Source organism: Pavona decussata, unplaced genomic scaffold, assembly GCF_977016875.1.
Source record: "Pavona decussata unplaced genomic scaffold, jaPavDecu1.1 SCAFFOLD_386, whole genome shotgun sequence".
Classification (NCBI taxonomy): Eukaryota; Metazoa; Cnidaria; class Anthozoa; order Scleractinia; family Agariciidae; genus Pavona; species Pavona decussata.
This window is the reverse complement of record NW_028145758.1, coordinates 2,957,331-2,978,994: the sequence shown is the minus strand read 5'-3', so window position 1 is coordinate 2,978,994 and position 21,664 is coordinate 2,957,331. Positions and strand designations below refer to the sequence as shown.

Below are 21,664 nucleotides of genomic sequence, written 5' to 3'. Positions count from 1 at the left end.
GCACGCAAACTAGATTTGAAAAGTCGTACTCCGCAATCTTGCACGCGTAGTTAAATCTGAAGCCTCAAATACCGCAAGCTACGCAGATTACCAAACGCACTTTCCTTTGTACACTAAGTTCTGTAAACGCGCATTAAGTTTCTTTAGTACCTTTGGTAGTAATGAAAAAATGTTTTATTCTCTAAAGACCTTTTTTTCTGCTTACATTTTTTGGATATTTCTGACATTTTCCAACACTTAACTTGCTTAGCAAGTATATTTTCTGTTTAACAAGTTATGTGTGATTTCTTTAGATCTGTTTTTCAGTCACTGGAAGCCACAGAGGATAATAAACCATCTCACCAAATTTTGCGAATTCTGTCCAAAAATGATTATATGTGGCGCATTGGAACAATTTTAATTGCTTCCAGTCGTCAAACACTCCAATTTGAATATTTGTATAAAATTCATGTTACTCGACGCAACATATGCGATTTCTTTCTAACCTGCAATTAGGCGCCGTTTCCCCTTTTAAACAAAAAGGCGCCTAATCGCAGGTAAACTTCGCCTTTGCTACTTTTCTATTCGTAATTACTATTAAATAAAATATTGACATTTTCCATAATGTGATGTCATTACTATTATCCAGTTGCAAATTCGGCACAATCAGTTAAGCTTTTACGCTACTATTGCTGAAGTCATATTGTAATAATGTGTGTCTGCTTCATTTCTTTACGCCCTATCCTGTGAACGAATACGTTGTCCTCTTGGGGGAAGACGGGGCGGGTACGAGGGTGCATGTTTTGTGTACTGGTGCGGCTGGAGGAGGCTTCGACGAAAATCAATCGGTAGATCAATGCTTTAATGAGCTTCTTCGTCCAGGGTTCCCTAATCAATAGACCATTACTTCCTAGTCTTTTCATTGTTTTTCATTGGTGCATTTAATTCGAGGACCACTGATCTGCTTTACGACAGTAACGGTCGTCGCTCACTTTCGGTGATTATTTCATCGTACGGTGTAGGCACTTGTTTATTTGGTTGCTTTAGTCGATGAAAGGACAAGAACATCATAATCTGTGGGAGAAAAGAAAGATATTATCGGAAAAGAAAAGATATTATCAGAAAAGAAAGATATTATCGGAACAGTTTTCTATGAAACGACTGTTGTGAAGAAACATACTAACATTCTTGTCCAACATTTTGATGGTTCAAAAATACTACGTACCGGTTTAGCATTACTTCTTGTCTGATAAATGTTTTAGTTTCGATCAAAGGATTTAACAATGTTAACGTCTGTTAGCTGAAGACGTATAGTTGTACGTCCGACATTCTGAACATTGTTTCGGTCCATTTACAAGTGCGATATATGATGCAACTATTGTCGCACCATCATGCACTTTTTCTCGCGCAAGGCTGCAACTTCAAATCGCACGTGTAAAGCGGCTGGGATTTCAGTGCGATTTCTGCGCGATATCGCTGTACGTTTTCTGAGAAACTCTGCAAATGTTAATCAAGTTTCAAACAGGTTCAAAACCTCTGTGATATCGTGGCGACAAACCACGCATGAAATCGTCTCTAGTTTACACTGGTGATTTGAAACTGTAACTTGACCGCGACAAAATTTGCTTAAAAACTGAAATCGTTCGTGTAAACGGGCCTTTACAGCTCAATATTTGAACGTTATCAAAGTCACCATCGCGACTACAATAGCGAATCAGACTAGTTGTAATATTTATTTTATTTTTCCACCGGCCGAGAGCAAAGCCGAGGCAACTCGTAACTCGCCCTAGCGCATTTCTCGTGAAAAGTCAAAGTTACGTCACTGCAGATTTTCACAACCCAAAGCAGGTCGTACGATTCTAAGTTTACGTTTTTGCCTTCATGTACTCACAGCTAAGATGACTTCAAGGGCTGTCATGACTCCTAACATAAGATATAACCTCCGGGTGAGTGCACCGCCCCACAAGGGACCCAGGATCATAGCCACACCTGTCACGGACCTCTGAATGCCTTGAGCAATACCTGAAAAATAGAGAAAACAGGTACAATACGAAAAATGTCGTTCTATTGTGTTATGTGTGTGGACCAAAGTGGCCCTGTATTCTGTAGTTGCTCCAAAAAATTATCAGAGTTTTACTTCTTTCCAGTATTTACGTCATAAAGCCTTCCACTTTATATATCAAACACCTCTTGCCATAAAACTGACTCCTCAAAACAAATGCTGTCATTCAACCCCAACCAAAAGGTCGCATAGGCAGAGGTTTTGTTCAAAACCTTGACAAATAGGTAACCCAATAATCGACTATTTGTCCATTAAATGCTTTACAAAAGAGCAACGGACGTCTCAAATAAACCATGACAAGGAACGCGTTTGATCCTTGTCATATTTGTTACGCGAATGTTTGACCCTTCGTCAGAGCGATTCGCTACGATGAAGGGCTAATGTTCGAAACGTCAGCCCTCGAATCTCTTTCCGGTGACCAATTTACCTTTAGTTATCAACTCTGTTGATAAACCAAACATTCGTTTCTACTCCCCACTGATGCAGCACCACAGTTTCTATAGAAACTAACTCTCTTGTAACAAGTTACATGTAACGGTAAGCTAGTAACAAGTGTTTACCGTAAACCAACCGGTCTTCTTCTTCACTATCAGAGTCATGTCGATAACCGCTACAAAAGATCTCTAGTCAAGACAATGTTAAACCGTGCTTTTCGAGTCACGTGACGTAGTTCTGAATATATACTGACCATCCAAATGAATGCTATCATTAGAATCAAGCAGCAATTTTCTTTGTGCAAAGTGGTTCTAATTTTAAGCGTAAGGATAAAATTCATTTCTTTGTTGCACTGTTAGCCATCCACACCCTGCTAGCAGAGCCTTTCTTAAGGACGGTGCCTACTAATACCGAAGTATGTTTGTGCGGTTTATGACTATGCGGGAAAACCAGATCTTAGCAAGGCCTATTGGAATCCAAAAAGAAAATTGGGGGTAACCACGCATTTCTCAGAGATAATTAAGCAATAATATCTCCAAAAAGCGCCAAAATATAAAGCAATGTATGGGATTTTATTCCTAAATTAAAGCTTAATTATCTCTGAAAAATGCATGGTTACCCCCAATTCTCTTTTGAGATACCAAAAGCACTTGCTAAGTTCTACTTTCTTCGTATAGTTTTAAACCGCGCAAAATTATCCCTGTGTTAGTAGGCAGCACCCATAGGAAACCCGAGTATCTCGCGATGCGCAGAACGTATGAGCAGTAACAATAGTAGACCCCGTCCTTAAAAAAAAAAAAAAAAAAAAAAGACAAAAGGAGGCTCTGCTCGCAGGGTGAGCCGTCCAGTGATGGCCAAGCAAAATCTGAAAATTAGCTTTTTGGCGGCCTTGCAGTGGAATGGTTCACTTACCCTGTGTTTGTTCATCAGTGATTTTGGAGTAAAGCGATACATTTGCTACTGAGAAGAATGGTAGACCAAAGACAATAAGCAAGGTTCCAACGATGATGGTAGGAAGAACAACTGAGTCATCTGGAAAAGATACACAGTGATAACAGACCTATGACTTCAGTGACATGATGTAACCTTCTGTCAAAAGCCATTTTATGATTCTTTTAGTTCTACTTTTAACTTTTGTGTATACATTTTTTGATTTCTTGTTTCTATGATTAGGTTTTTATTTGTTCTTGGTAATTTTCTAGAGGACCCTTCTGTAAACCACTTTTTGTGATGTTGGCATTCCTCATTAAAGATTACCCTCACAAAATTATAGTTCCTGAAAAAGTTTTACCTAATGGTCTGTCAGTTAAGGAAGCGAACCTTTTGAGCTCGTTTTAGTCACGTCAAGATTAATAAAGTCATGGCTTGAAGCTGATGCACAACATTCTTAACTGGAATTTTGTGAATTTTGTAAACATTTTTACTGCTTTGTAAAAACGGCAACAGCCCATGTGCGAAGTAAAGAAAACTATTCTTCGTGGAAGTAATAAAATATAAAATTTAAAAACAATTTGGAACAGACCTCAAAACATGGATCTACAGTACAAAATATATTCAAGTTTTGCAACAAAAAATTTAAAAATGACGAGAAAACCAGCTTTTCTGTTTGGTACGCCGTTATTGTCGTTGGAGCAAAATCATGATTTATGTTTTCATGTTCAGTCTTTCATAAGTGAATCGATGAGATTTCAAAATACTGACTAAATGTATAATTGTTACCTGTTGGCTTTCGTTTTCACCTTCTTGTTTGTTGAACATTATTGTTGTTTTTCTGGGCTAATCCTATTTATTGCTGTTAATTTTGTAAAGAATGATTATTTTTGAAGGGAGCACTCTGGATGAGCTTTGTTACTCTTGGGGCAAATTTCGCCAATAAATATGTTTAAATAATAATAATAATAATAATCTGGACACTTACATGGCTTTGCATTGGCTAAAAGTGCAAGATACCAGATCAGGGCAAAACCCTCAAAAGCAATACCAACAACCATCAGCCATCTGCAAAGAGAAGGGCATGGCATGAATAAGGACACTTCCAAGAGACCAGTAATGAATGTACTCAGTCTGTATAGCTAAAATACCAAAGCTTCACTTTGGTTTCATCTAACATGAAGCAGGAAGAAGAAAGCAGGGAGCATCACAGATAATTATTACTTTCAATGTTCTTGATGAAAGAAAGGTGTGTTCTTTTGGGACTATTCCAAAATAGAATAAATGGAAATATAAGCAGTAATCATGTTCTTTTGAGAGCTATTCCCCTGTAAACAGAACAAATGGAATACAGTCTACTGAAAAATCAGAGAAATTGCTTTCTTTTGGGAAGATGTTTGGGTTAATTGAACAACAATGACAATTTATATAGCGCAAAAATCCAAATGTTCTAAGGCACTTTACAAAAGTGAGAACTGTCGCAAAAGAATCTGTCCCTAAGTAACCAACTGGGCTTGGTTGTTCGAAAGCCGATTAACGCTAATTCCCTGATTAAAAGTTAGCCGAGGTTCTCATTTTGCTCTCCAAAAATTTCTTAGAAAGCTTATTATTTTAAGCTACCGGTCATGAAAAAGAAAAGGCCAAGGTAAACATGAAGGACAAAAACCTTTACGAAAAATCTTTAATGACTAGTCATTAAAATTGAATCAAAGTTCACATTAAACCAGGATTAGCTCAAGCGAGCTTTGAACAACTCGGCCTTGTAATTTAGTGGGTTTCCTTTTACTGTACACAACATTATTAGTTATTGAAGGGCTTAGAGCAAAACCGTCTAAAGTCAAATTTAATTTCATTTCCTCAAAAGTGTCTGAACATTTGCATGTGGCCTTCAATTTAGTCAGGGAAAATTGCTCTGTGGTTTTTTGCGCTGGTTTACACTTAGTTTTCAAGAAAAACGATGCAAAAAAATATTGAGTCGGCAAAATTCCACATAGGGCAATTATTAAGCTCTGAGCTCTCCAATATTATTTATTATTCCTGACTCAAATACACCTGGGTGAAGCAAGGTATTGTGGAGTGAGGTGTAACGTCATGTGCATCGTGAGGGCAAAGACTGAATTCACCTACACAAACAAGGGAAGACAAACTAGGGAGAAATACTCCTTGGGATCAGGACGGTTATAACACCGAAACAGCATTCTTTAAATACATTTCAGTAAAATGCATTTAGTGAACAGGCTCACCTACCTGTCTGACATCCTGCGACTAAGCTTTCTCACCAAAACAAATACCAAAATAGCCTGATGGAAAACAGAAAGGAAGTAAACTTGTAACATCTACAAAAAAATGCATGTTGCTTTCAAGCTGACTGTGAAAAAATTACCATTAAAAAGGGCTTGGAGCATAACCAACCTGCAGCACTTGAGCAGCACATCTGAGCTAAAATAACAAAGAGATCTATAGCATTATAGATCAGTTATTCTCCAAGCCCATCAATGATAATAAAATACAAACAAATAGTTATATTACTCACCTCTAAAGCAATCAGACAGTAAGCAATACTGTTTTCAATTTCTCTCCAACCTAAAAGATGTTCCGACAGAGGGGTAACTATAGCCTGCGACAAGAAAAGAAAAGAAAAGAAAATTGTTAGATATAAAAACCTACACAATAGCAGAGGACTATAATAATAATATTCAAATATAACTAACAATGCCAAAATGCCTTGCCTGCTTAACTACCTTGTATGATAAAAGACATTACAAGATCTCTTTTGTGCTTTAAACTTTAGAAAGAAAGTCACCAGATGATATCTGATGAGATACATTTGTCGCTCAATTGGTAAAACATGGGAATTAATTACCTATATAAAATGCTAAGTGTCATTAAGTGACAGTTTCTGTTCTACTTGTAAAACTACATTGCACCACAAACCTCAAATGCAGTTTCATTGAAAAACATCATGAACTGTGATGCTAAGATAACAATGACTTCTTCCCTGACAAGATCTATCAAAACAACAAATGTGAAAATGACATGACAACGACATCTTTTCATGAAAATTAAACTACATAAAATCAGGGAACTTTATTCTAGAGCGCTGCGTCTTCGTGGGATTTCCTCAATTTGAAAAAAATGCAGCATAAAATTTATGTCAATTGGCGCATCAAATGGGGTGCACAAAATTGTGCCCAAGAATAAGTATTTATTTTCTGAAGTAAAGTATTCGAAAACATCACTGACGATAAAATTGATATGATCGCAACTCTAAACTTCAAAATTTATAGCCTCTTACTGCTTCTTCGTTTGTTTCTGTGTTCATATTCTGTACTTTCTATGAGTTGCTTCTGAATAGACCGTACAAAGAAGTTCAATTTATATATTTTTCGCAACATGTAGCAACGAGCTTGAGTATTTGAACATTTTGTTTAAGAGCAGTTTACCGTCAAAAACGTTTAGAGCGTATGTTGTTTTCTAATACTGCTTTATCGACCAGCAGGTTTATCTCTTTTTCTGTCACAAAAGCAAACCGTTCCCCCATCTTGACCATTTTTTAATTTTAATTGCAAAGAAGACGCACCTCTGAAGTTTTTGAAATTGGGGAATATCACCGGATACAGTGGAACCTCGATTTAACGAAGTCGCTAGGGACCGGCTACAATTTGTTCGTTAAATCGAGGGTTCATTATATCGAAAACCTCGATATAATGAACTTGAGGGGAAACGACCAAAATGTTCGTTATACCTAGGTCATAGTTAATGATTGATTTTCAACATAGGTGACTTTTGTCATGCAATTCAATGCAATTTTCGTCACCCAGAAGTGCTGCGTTTTGAGATGCAATTCATTAAGCATGGTGGCTTCAGCAATTATTGTCACTTTTGAGCAGACGCACAGCTTTTATTTACAAAAAAAACGACACTTTCAGAGTGTTGATCTGTTCAGCATTTATCTTCTGTCGCGTGTTAATGACATTGTAATTCGTCCTATCGCGGTAGATTTTACGTTTAGGCTTCCGGATTATGTTCGTTATATCGAAGAATTTGTTATATCGAGGTTCTATTCCATACATTTTACTGTAACTTTGGCCAGGACATAGAATATCGTTCGCTATATCGAGGACTTCGTTAAATTGAGGTTCCACTGTATTCCCCAGTTTTAGTTGGGGTATACTCGGTCACGTGAGGCGTTTCGACCAATCACGCGTGAGCGAAAATGTTTGATGGATTATAACATCTCATATCCAACACGCGCTCGTGGAATAATTGTTAATCAACTGATTGAAAGTGCACCAAACCAACCTTTAGCCAAGTGCCAGTTTTCCACTACTGAAGAAGTCCTTGAACGTTTACGAAAACCTGCTCCATTGACATTTACAAGTTTGCTTTTTTCGCCATCAGCAGTGTTGATACTGCAAGTATCACCAAAACGTTGTTTCTTCTCAACTGAGTCACAGTTTACACTGCCATCAAATGCATTCTCACTGTTGTTTGTATGTACTTTTGGCAGGTCAAAGTAAAAGAACAGCATAATCAGCTCCAAGATAAACCACACAACAGTCATAAAGATCTGACAAAAAAAAAGGAAATTAAAGTAACAATATTGTCATGCATAGTTTCATAAATAAAAGTGAAATACTGACAATAATTAGTAAAAACTAGAACTAAGATACTTTACAAAAACTTTTTACAACAAAACAAACACCTATCATACATCCTACAACAAACTGCCTTGAGTTTACAGTACGACGCGCCCTACCGTAGCCACCCAACAACCTTTCTTTTAAAAGTTAGCCTTAAAATACAAAACGACATGTTTTCAATAATTCGTTGTTGCATCACTTGCCTGCTGGACTTTGCAAGGAGGCGTGACCGTTAATCAAATTCGCATATCCTGATTGGCTAACTTGTAAAAAAAGTTTGTTGGGGGACCATGGTAAGGCGCGTCGCACTGTAACGACTACCAATCATCTAATAGTAAGTAAATGACACACTACAAAGGCTGCCTTATTTTTTCCTGAAAAGTAGATGGCCCCAAAATCAAAGAAGCCAGTTTTTTTGTAAGTTATACTGCTGGCATTAGCAGGAAGTAGGGATGGTGTGCAAACTTGCTTGGGTTTGATTACCAGACTTGGCGTCATAATGGGTTGAGTTTGTTGTTGGTTCTTGTCCTAATATAGTATTTCCAATAATAAGTCCAATTCAATGTGAAGTAATTTATTATTGAAGCTACCCTATCTAAAGCCTATCTAAGTTTATAATGGTTTCAACCTGTAGTCTTAACAAAATTTTGTAAGTGCTAAAGTTAATTAACAAATTATGAAGTTAAAAAGTTTAACTGATGTATTAAAATTTAGGTAAACACACAGCTCTATTAATTCAAAAAGCACTGTTAATGATTTGATACTGTGTTTAATTAAAAATGTTCATTTATACATCCCTCCAAGTTGAGATCATGTACATGTAGGTACCATGCCAACTAAAATGTTGGTCCTGGGCAAGGTGTTCTTGGGAGTTGTCAAAATTGCTAGTAGCCAAAAAGTTAATAATGGCCAAATATGAACAAAAACTTTTACTTGGAAGGTTGTAAGGAGAGCCCTGTTACAATGGACAAACATCCCACAGTATATAAGTACATTATATGGGGCTAAATGTAATTTAGGCGAGGTTAAACTCAAGACAATGCTGGCCAGCGGTCTACTCCCTTAATTTAGGCGGGGTGGCCCGAGGGTTTCGCAAGGCCTCAGTAAATTTACAGCTCCCCTGTTGATGTCAACCATTTTGTGTTGTGCGGCGTGTACAATCGCAGGTAAAAGCTTTGCTCCCATCCCTCCCCTCCCTCTGAGTAAGTATTGGTAAGTATTCAATATTCCACTGAGTATTCAGTGTGACGGTACCTGGGTGGTTGCCGCTCACAGGGTTGTCATGGTATACCTGTCACCCACTGGATGGGATGCTGATCCACCACATACCCAGCATGAAGTGTCAAGCAGTGAATGGGATGCTTGTCCATGCCGGGTTTCTGAACACAGCCAATGCTTACCAACAATTTACTTAAGTCTGAACTTACCCCAGGAGCGGTATAGGCATCAAGCTTGAATGGTCCTAATTTCATATTGAATTTTCTCAGAAAAAGGTTTAAGCCTGGACCTAGGATAGAAAGGGGATACAAACTGACTTCATACAACCCAGACTTGGTCAATACACAATACATTCTGTAAACACTGGTTACCGGTATATAAGATTTGTAAGAGGAGTGGATAAGTGATTCAATCACTAAGGCTGCAATGTGAGCCTGACTTTTTATCCGCATATAAAAGGTTGACAAGAAAGCATAAAACAAAATGTTAAAGGGACATGTTTTTCCTCTGTTTTTTTTTTCTGATGGGCCAACCCAAAAATTATAAAGCTGTTTTGGAGACTTCATTTCTTTTTATAATAATAATAATAATAATAATAATAATAATAATAATAATAATAATAATAATAATAATAATAATAATAATAATAATAATATTTTTAAAGTTTTTTTCATCCATCTTAAAAAATAAATATACAATGGATTTACATAATTGGATCTAAAGTTAAAAAAACACAATCATAAACAAAGGAGCCTTGCTGCCCACACCATAAAAGAGTTCGCATGTCTTTTGGTTCTCAACCTTGGTATTGCTACTAGTCCTTTCTTGGCTTTGTCTTTTGCAAAGCCAACAAAGTTTCAGACTTGTAGTTGTTACACATACCTACTAACAAACCAAATTGTCTCAAGGCCATTGCAATAGAATACATTCCAGTTCTTTCCTCCTCAGTTGTTGTCCTTGCAATTTGGGCAAATATACCCCCTCCTATGCCAGCGCCAATGCCTATTAGATGAACATTGGAATCATTTTAAACATAATGTTACATATGATTTTTCACAGCTTTTGAATACATGGGTAAAGCAGATCTTAATTAGCAAAGGCTTTCAAAAAACTGCAAAAACAAAATTGGGGGACCGAACAACACATTAATAAGCATGATTTTTTCCAAAATGAAGCTAAACTTAATCTCTGAAAATGCAAGGTTAATCCCAATTTTTGTTTTGGATTACAATAACACTTGCATTTCCCACATTGCCATAAACCACACAAAATGTCTCTAAATAATATAATTAAGTTATAAATATAGGAGTGTGAAAATATATTCAACTATATTCAAAAATGCGCAGTGTAATGATATTTGGAGTGGAGGACTAGAGATGGGGTTGGGGCTTCTCCAAACAGTGAGCATTTACCAATTCAAAACATTTTGAAAGTGGGCCCAGAGCACAAAAACATGATTGATATAGAGCGAATCGTTAAAGAACCAACCTGCGACTAATCGTGCACCAAGCACCCAGTACTTGGACCAAGCAACAAAATACAAGAAATTGCCTGAAAGGAGAAAGTTAATTCATGGGTAGTTATTTAATAATGATCTCATATCAGCTAAAAGAAAAGGACCTAAAACTGAAAAAAGGGGTTGATGGAAAAGGGTTGTATATGACAATTTAAGCCAAAAGGTCTGGAAAACAGCAGGCAAGTTAAAAGTTTAAGAAAAACAACAACAAATATTATTTTCAGCTCAAGATAAAGAAGTTATAAATATTCATATCCAATGGGAACAACCTACTTTAAACCAACAATTGTACCATATAAATTTAAAACTCTCTTTACATTGTCATGTATTATTTTTAATTTATTTTTAATTGGTTCTCATCCTTGCATGCTCATAAAACAAAGTGCAAAGAAGCATAGAAAACATTAGAGCAACGTGTCCTGAAGGAATTCAAGGCCACATGCAAAAACTCCTCCCAGTAAATCTGGACTAAAACAGTAAAAAGCGATCCGAAATGCACCATAGGTTTGTCATATACCGAGCCCTTCAATGATTGAAGAAATAATTAGAATAAAATTTTATTCTAATGTAGAGACGTGTTACAAACTCTGACTTCAAAAAGGAGGGGCTAGCTTGTCTTAAGGCCATGTTACACGTTAAAAGAGAAGGAACGGCTCGATTAGAAACAAGTACCGGTTCCAGACGAAATCTCCCGTTTACACGTACAAATTCTGTAATGTACCTAACAGAAAAAGGCACGGTACTTGAGAGCCCCTTGGAACGGGTACTAGACTGTTTACACGTTGTTTTCTTCGAGACCGGTAACGATAGAGCCCGCAATAATTAAACAAAACTGCTTCAATTAGTTGTTCATATGCGCTAACACATACAGTACACTGTGCATATCTCCGACTACCTGTATCGTAGATTTACAAGCACTTTTCCTGTTTCTTCTGAAAAGGAGAACACGAAATTCACGTTTGACAGCGCGAGTGATTCTTCAAAGAAATGCTTTTGAGAGAATGTACCGAACTAGGAGAAAAACAAGGCTTACGGTTCTCCTATTAACAGCCCTTGTATCGCACTTCACAGTCGAACGGAACTTCGGCAAATTCCAAGAACAAGCGCTTGGTCTGATCTTGCATACAGCACTTACTCTGACGATCAATGGGTATGTACTTTAAGTAGGGTTATTAAAGTGTATCATAATTATATAATGTATTGCCATAGATACCCTTATATAGCCATGTGTTGCAATTTATAGCCACGTATAGCCATGTATTGCCATGTATAGCCATGTTTAGCCATGTATTGCCATGTATAGCCAAGTATTTCCATGTATAGCCATGTATTGCCATGTATAGCCATGTATAGCCGTGTATTGCCATGTATAGCTATGTATAGCCATGTATAGCCGTATATTGCCGTGTATTGCCATGCATAGCCATGTATAGCCGTGTTTAGCCATGTATTGCCATGTATAGCCATGTATAGCCGTGTATTGCCATGTATAGCCATGTATAGCCATGTATAGCCGTGTGTACCCGTGTATTGCCATGTATAGCCATGTATAGCCATGTATTGCCATGTATAGCCGTGTTTAGCCATGTATTTCCATGTATACCCATGTATTGCCATGTTTAGCCATGTATTGCCATGTGTAGCCATGTATAGCCGTGTATTGCCATGTATAGCCATGTATAGCCATGTGTAGCCGTGTATACCCGTGTTTAGCCATGTATTTCCATGTATAGCCATGTATTGCCATGTATAGCCATGTATTGCCATGTATAGCCGTGTATAGCCATGTATTGCCATGTATAGCCGTGTTTGGCCATGTTTTTCCATGTATAGCCATGTATAGCCATGTATAGCCATGTATTGCCATGTATAGCCGTGTATTGCCATGTATGGCCATGTATAGCCGTGTATTGCCATGTATAGCCATGCACTGCCATCTATTGCCATGTATTCCCATGTATGGCCATGTATTGCAATGTATATCCGTATTTATTAAAAACTGCATCATTGTATACTGCAATTCAAGGGATTTGATTGGCTTAGCGGCCATGGTATATGAGCAATTATACCATGGCCGAGAAATGGCGACCATTAAATTGCCTTCTGGTCGTTCTTGCACTGCGAAATCAGTAAGATCTAGCAATATTTCTCGGTTGTTTTTAATAAAACAATTATTCCACTTGCGCTTGTTGGATATGAGATGATTATAGCCAACTCGGCGCTACGCGCCTCGTTGGCTATCTATCATCTCATATCCAACGCGCACTCGTGGAATAATTGTTAAATAGCCATGTATAGACTTGTATAGCCATGTATAGCCGTGTATGGCCATGAATAGCCGTCTATAGCCATGTATTGCCATCTATAGCCGTGTATAGCCATGTATTGGCATGTATAGCCATGTATTGCCATGTATAACCGTGTATAGCCATGTATTGCCGTGTACTGTCATATACTGATAGACGCGTATTGCCATGTATAGCCATGTGTTGCCATGTCTAGCCGTGTATAGCCGTGTATAGCCATGTATAGCCGTGTATAGTCATGTACAGCCGTGTATTGATATTTTTAGCCATGTATTGCCATGTATAGCCGTGTATAGACATGTATTGCCATGGATAGTCATGTGTAGCCATGTATAGCCATATATAGCCGTATACAGCCATGTATAGCCATGTATTATCATGCATTGCCATGTAATGCCAGTATAGCCGTGTGCAGCCATGTATAGCCGTGTATTGCCATGTATAGCCGTGTATAGACGTGTATAGCCGTCTGTAGCCGTGTATAGCCATGTATTGTCATGTACTGCCATGTAATGCCATGTGTAGCCATGTATTACCATGTATAGCCGTGTAAAGCACTGTATAGCCGTGTATTGCCATTTATAGCCATGTATTGCCATGTATAGCCGTGTATAGCCATGTATTGCCATGGATAGCCATGTATAGCCATGTATCGTCATGTATTGCCATATAATGCCATGTATAGCCGTTTGTAGCCATGTATAGCCGTGTATTGCCATGTACAGCCATGTATTGCCATGTATAGCCGTGTATAGCCGTGTATAGCCGTGTATAGCCGTGTATTCCCGTGTATAGCCATGTATTGTTATGTATTGCCATGAAATGCCATGTATAGCCGTGTGTAGCCATGTATAGCCGTGTATTGCCATGTATAGCCGTGTATAGACGTGTATAGCCGTGTATAGCCGTGTATAGCCATGTATTGCCATGTATTGCCATGTTTGGCCATGCATAGCCATGTATAACCGTGTATAGCCATGTATTGCCATGTATTGCCATGTTTGGCCATGCATAGCCATGTATAACCGTGTATAGCCATGTATAGTCGTGTATAGCCATGTATTGCCATGTACTGCCATGTATTGCCATGTATAGCCGTGTATAGCCGTGAGCCATGTATAGCCATGTATTAACACATATAAAGGGGTTTGTTTCTATATCTCAGTTGGGTAGTGAAACACGATAATTTATACGTTCAGATGTGTCTCGCGTCTAAGCGATGTAGGGACAGGCCGCAGGTCTACGTGTGTTTTTTGGAATGTTAAGGGAGATTAAAATGTCGAGCGCTGGTTTGGGGATCTCTTTGTCTTCTTTTTCGACATCACGAAGTTGTTCTTAGAATCTGCCGCCTAGTCGTCTTCCTGTGTCGCCTGGGGAAATTCATGCACCTTCTAGAATAGCTCTGCTAACTGCGGGCTACAAAGGCCTTTTTTGTTTTCAGTTTGTAAAAATAAAGTTATTGTTGTTGTTGTTGGTGTTGTCCATCTTCATTTATAATCCAACTTCGCCCAACTCCATTAACCTTTCTCTATCTTTATTCACCTTCGTATAATTTCATCTGTTAAACTTCAACTCATTTCAGGCAGGATCAATGACCATGGGGGGATTTTCACCCATAAAATTCAAAAATTCACAGAAAAATTGCGTTGATTCCGTTTTTTTCCAAATTTGGAAGATATGACGTTCATTTATTAAGCCAATCACGTACCGAATTTGAGCGATGACACTTTTGCAATATTGCGTTTTCGCATGTTTGGACGAGAATGGCTTCGACATTCAGATAATGACTGATTAAAGAATGACGTTCATTTCATTACATCTTGGCTTCTTTATTGTTTCATTTTCCCTTCCAGACATCAACCGAAATAAATTTGAAGCACAAAAAATATTCCGACAACTACCCCTCCCATGGATAGGCCAACACACAACTGCCAATGGCCAGGGGCAAATTTCTACAAACCACCGAATCTTTCCGGTCTATTTAGGGTGCAATAATTTCCTAGGTATCTCAAATAACGAAGGCGTTTCCAGGCATAAAATTTTGCAACGAGTTTCCCCTTTTCCATTTTGAAATCATAGTAAAAGGTTAGCTTTATAGAATAAGCGGATCGCAGTTTTAGAAATGGCTTTTCGGGTACGAAAAGTTATCGAGATGTCTGCCCGCAGGATAGTTCTTTCATTTCGTCTTTAAAACGTTTTTTTCCCTTTCGATCGACGTACAAAGAAAACTTCTGCGTAAATTTTAATTCTGTAATGCAAAAAAAGAAAAAAAAAACCCTGTAAATTCTTCTTGACATCTCCTAAAAAAAATCTCATGTTCCAATAGTATATTTCCTGGTTGAGCTAAGCCTCTGTTTTACAACGAAGGTTAGTGCCAAGCTTTTGTAATGAAAATTCATTTTCACAACAAAGGCTTAGCATTTTACCTCGTTTTGAAAGTGAGGATATTTGGAAAGGAAATCACTTACTGGAAATGGGGAGAGTCTGAGTAGATTCCGTATCAGTCTGAAATCATAGCCAATATATCATAGCCAATCAAATGCATTTTTATAATAATGCTTAAGAATTTAATTGTTTTACGAAATGGAAATGAAGAAAGTCGACGTACTCATTGTCAGGCAATCTAACAGGAGAAATTACTCAAGATAGATGCCTTGATGGTCCGGAATACTTATGCAACATAACAAACTGCGAAATAATCGATATAATCGTCTTGCCATAATCTTCGGATAACGTTTCCAAAACGTCTTTCCAAAAAAAAAAAAAAACCAAACTTGGCCCTAACAGTCTGCCTACTCGTGTCCTGGTCGAATGCGCATCAGAACTGGCTCCATCAGTATGTAAGATCTTTAATAACCCGCTTTTGTCTGGTACGTCACCTAAACTGTAGAAAGAAACACTGGTTATCCCGATTCACAGAAAAAGGAGAAAAAGAAATAACTGAAAACTACTTTGCTTTAGATTCTAACGAAAAAACTTAAAAGATTTAATTTTAATAAACTAACTAAAAATCTAAGCAGTACCCTATCTTACCGTCAACACAAATATACTTACTGGCCGATCGGCTAAACGTGGCAATACATTGCTACACACGGCTATCTATAGCTATACATGGCTATACACAGCTATACATGGCTACACATGTTTATGCATGGCAATACATAGAAATACATGGCTACCCATGGCTATCCATGGCTATACACAGCTATACACGGCTATATATGATAATGCATGAACTATACGTGGCTATACATGGCTATACATAGCAATAAATAGTAATACATGGCTATACATGGTTCACGGCTATACACGGCTATACAGTGGATATACATGGCAATACATGGCTATACATGGCTTCACATGGCAATACATGGCAATACATGGCTACACATGGCTATACACGGCAATACACGGCTATACACAGCTATACATGGCCGCACACGGCTATACGTGGCTACACATGGTAATACATGGCTATCCATGGCTATACACGGCTATACATGCCTATACACGGCTATACATGCCTATACACAGCTATACATGGCTATACATGGCAATACACTGTTATACACGGCTATACACGCCTATACACATGGCTATACACGGCTATACATGCCTATACACGGTTATACATGGTAATACATGGCAATACATGGCAGTACATGGCAATACATGACTATAAACGGCTATACACGGCTATACATGGCAATACAAGGCTATACATGGCTATACACGGCCATACATGGCATTACATGGCAATACATGGCCATACATGGCTACACATGGCAATACACGGCTATACATGGCTATACACGGCTATACATGGCAACACATGGCAATACATGGCTATACACGGCTATACATGCCTATACACGGTTATACATGGCAATACACGGCTATACACGGCTATACATGGCATTACATGGCCATACATGGCTATACATGGCGATACGTGGCTATACATGGCCATACACGGATATACATGACTATACGTGGCTACACACGGCCATACACGGCTATATATGGCAATACACGACTATACATGGCTATATACGGCAATACACGGCTGTACATGACTACACACGGCTATACATTGCTATACACGGCTATACATGGCTATACATGGCAATACATGACTTTTCACGGCTATACACGGCTATACACGGTTATACACAGCTATACATGGCTATACACGGCTATGCATGGCTATACACTGATGGCAATAAACGGCTGTACATGGCTACAAACGGCTATACATGGCTATACATTGCTATACATAGTAATACATGGCAATACATGGCAGTATATAGCAATACATGACTACACATGGCTATACACGGCTACACATGGCTATACATGGCTATACATGGTAATACATGGCAGTACATGGCAATACATGACTATACACGGCTATACACGGCTATATATACACGGTTATACATGGCTATACACAGCTATACATGGCTATACATGCCTATACACAGCTATACGTGGCTATACACGGCTATACATGGCAATACACGGTTATACATGGTAATACATGGCAATACATGACTATACATGGCTATACACGGCTATACATGGCTATACACGGCTATACACGGTTATACATGGCTATACATGGCTATACATGCCTATACATGGCAATACACGGTTATACATGGCTATACACGGCTATACACGGCTATACATGGCTATACATGGCAACACATGGCAATAAATGGCTATACATGCCTATACACGGTTATACATGGCTACACACGGTTATACATGGCTACACACGGCTATACATGGCAATACACGGTTATACATGGTAATACATGGCAATACATGACTATACATGGCTATACACGGCTATACACGGCTATACATGGCAATACATGGCTATACACGGCTATACATGCCTATACACGGTTATACATGGTAATACATGGCAATACATGGCAGTACGTGGCAATACATGACCATAGACGGCTATACACAGCTATGCACGGTTATACATGGCTATACATAGCTATACATGCCTATACATGGCAATACACGGTTATACACGGCTATACACGCCTATACACAGCTATACATGCCTATACACGGTTATACACGGTTATACATGGCTATACACAGCTATACATGGCTATACATGGCAATACACTGTTATACACGGCTATACACGCCTATACACAGCTATACACGGCTATACATGCCTATATACGGTTATACATGGTAATACATGGCAATACATGGCAGTGCATGGCAATACATGACTATACACGGCTATACACGGCTATACATGGCAATACAAGGCTATACATGGCTATACACGGCTATACATGGCATTACATGGCAATACATGGCTATACATGGCTACAGAAGGCAATACATGGCTATGCACGGCTAATACATGGCGATACACGGCTATACATGGCTATACACGGCTATACATGGCAACACATGGCAATACATGACTATACACGGCTATACATGGCGATACACGGCTATACATGGCTATACACGGCTATACACGACTATACATGGCAACACATGGCAATACATGGCTATACACGGCTATACATGCCTATACACGGTTATACATGACAATACATGGCTATACATGGCCATACACGGCTATACATGGCATTACATGGCCATACATGGCTATACATGGCAATACATGGCTATACATGGCCATACATGGCTATACATGGCTATACACGGCTATACATGGCATTACATGGCAATACATGGCTATACACGGCTATACATGGCATTACATGGCTATACATGGCCATACATGGCTATACATGGCTATACACGGCTATACATGGCATTACATGGCAATACATGGCTATACACGGCTATACATGCCTATACACGGTTATACATGGCAATACACGGCTATACATCGCTATACACGGCTATACATGGCATTACATGGCCATACATGGCTATACATGGCAATACATGGCTATACATGGCTATACACGGCTAATGGCTGTATATGGCATTTAATTAACTATTATAATACACTTTACTATTTTATTATAATTATGATACACTTTAATAACCCTACTTAAAGTACCTACCGATCAATGGTATGCTAAACAACTGACGTGAAGTACTACGGGCTCAGAAAAAACGCAACAGAGCGGTACCGAAAAGAGGGCGAGCGTTTACACGTTGAAAAGACAACAAAAATGTGGGTACGGAACCGTTTTTTATCGGTTCCATTCCGAAAGGGGTCCATAGCCGCCTATGGACCTTTTTAGGAACGGAACGGATAAGACTGGAACGGGTCAAGTACCGTTTACACGTCAAATTTTGTTGGAGCCGTTCGTCTTTTTATCCGAGCCGTTCCAATTTTTTCGGTCGTGTAAACGGCCCTTTAATTTATATACAAAGCTGTATAAGCTTACCTCCAATCTCAAATAGATTCGCAAATAAAATAGCAGCTTTAGTTTTCTGTGTGTAGTCTACCCAAAAACCAAACAAGGGACTTGCCAATAAATTTGAGAAACAGAATGCAGCAAAGACCACTCCAAAAAACCACTGCTCTGCATCAAATCTGTGTTCAAGATACAGCCATAGTGTAGGAAGAATAACAGCTGCAAGATATAGAACAAAAAAGTGAAACTCAAAATCTGCAATACTAACATGTTTCTCTCAAAGGGAGCTTTTTGTTACTTGAGAACTGGCCATGCCAGTGCATCTGAATCAGTTTAGTTCATCAGAAAAGAATAAAATGAGCCAGAATCCCAAGATAGTCGTACAGCATAACTTATGTACATTTTAGCACCTGGAACATTTATCCATTAAGCCATTTTTTTTTTTAGTTACACCAGTTGAAATGGAAATGGTACCTGCAACTATAAGGGAAATATTCTGGAACAAAATGGAACACCGTTGGAGGTACTGTAGAGTTCCAGTTGCACAGAATTGCCATTTCCAATTTTCAGTTCCATGAGTCATGATCATGTAAACATTCAAGATACCATATGAATGAGAATTACAAGTTTGGAACTGAAGGCCTAAGGCTCTCTGCCTGGACAGAAAAAAGCCAAATTTCCATTTGGTATGGAAAGTTCTGCAATCATATAAACCAAAATTTTTAGCTAAATTGAAAGTGCTCCAGGTCCAAATGTTGTTTGAGTGTTAGTCTTTCATCAGAGTGAATCCAAATTTGCTCTGATCAAAGACTAACACTCAAAATGTCAGTGCTTGAATCTCTTTATGGTGGCAAGTATACCGTATAAACTCTGTTGGTAGAACCAAACATTTATTTCCACTCCTCCACTGCTGCAGCACCCCAGTTTCATTAAGAACTAACCCCCATTATCTAATAACATTAAAGCTGTTTTTTTTTAATATTTAAACTACATCCCTGCATTAGAGATACAGTGTGTGCACTCCCCATGACTTTTATGCAAGTAAACACAGTCAAAAGCCACACTTATCTGAAGTGTATAATTTAATAAAGAATTGGAACATAATCACGCGAGGGATAAATATTTCAAAAATGCATTACTATTAATTATAAATATTTCAAAAATGCAATACTATTATTAATACTTATTAATAGTATTGCATTTTGGAAATATTTATCCCTCACTTGATAACGTTCCATTTCTTTATTAATCTAACGATACACTTCAGATAAGTGTGGCTTTTGACTGTGTTTACTTGCATGAAAGTCATGGGGTGTGCTTATAACAGTCTCACTTCATTAAATTATTAATATAATGTCACAAGCATCAGCTGCAAAGACAGTAGACTTCAAACTATTAATATTAATATTAATATTAGCCAAACTATTAATATTAACTATTAATAATATTATTATTATAGATATTGATGAACAAATCAAAGTTCTTAACAAAATCTTATAAACTACTACAACATCAAATGCTCAAAATAAACAAATTAATGTATCCATTACAAAGTGTTATTTACACTGATAATGTGTCACTGGTACAATGGTTAATGTAACATGCACACGATAATGAAATGCACCAGAGTCAAACAGAGCTTAGCAAGTGTAAAGTTACCCAATCTGTTATATGCTAGTCTTATGACGAAATGGCATGAACTTCGTAGACTTAAACAACTTGTCAACCTTAAATTTGAACGCTGTTAAAACAGCGTCAGTTTTAGTCCCGTTCAGTGGTCTATAAGTTTATTGATGTAGCCGGACCTACTGAAAGTTTACTCTGACTGTACTATAATTAGCAAATGTCGATCAAAGTGAGGCAACAGTAACCATTGATGTTTTGCAAAGAAGCTACGAAGAGGAACAAAGTTTGCCGCCCAATTAAACGAGTCCGGAAAAAAAAATCACACGCATTTCCTACCGTATTCGATTCCTCCGAACAAGAAAAACAATCCAACACAAACTCGAGTTGACTTCTTCTTGGTTTCAGGCTTCATGTTTACAGAAATGCAGTACGAAAATCTGAGAACAGTTATCGGCAAGAGTAATTTATGCTGCCGGCAAAGAAGCCATCTGATTGGTGGAAAACACAATAGGGAACTTTATTTGGAATTTAAAATGGCGACCATTAGGGTGGAGGATTCTGGGGGA

At 38.1% G+C, this 21,664-nt stretch overlaps 1 protein-coding gene across 1 annotated transcript; it reads right to left on the bottom strand.

The window, feature by feature from the left end:
- Positions 1-151: 151 nt before the first annotated feature.
- On the bottom strand, positions 152-21,654 carry LOC146451689 (major facilitator superfamily domain-containing protein 8-like). The gene is made up of 13 exons (XM_085098755.1): positions 21,435-21,654; positions 19,503-19,691; positions 10,756-10,818; positions 10,150-10,269; positions 9,477-9,556; positions 7,709-7,976; positions 6,341-6,414; positions 5,940-6,023; positions 5,654-5,706; positions 4,395-4,474; positions 3,389-3,508; positions 1,871-2,001; positions 152-1,053 (listed from the first exon to the last, which is right to left on the bottom strand). Exons 1-13 carry the CDS (start codon positions 21,508-21,510, stop codon positions 946-948), a joined length of 1,446 nt encoding a protein of 481 aa, XP_084954881.1. The 5' UTR covers positions 21,511-21,654; the 3' UTR covers positions 152-945.
- Between the last annotated feature and the right edge of the window lie 10 nt (positions 21,655-21,664).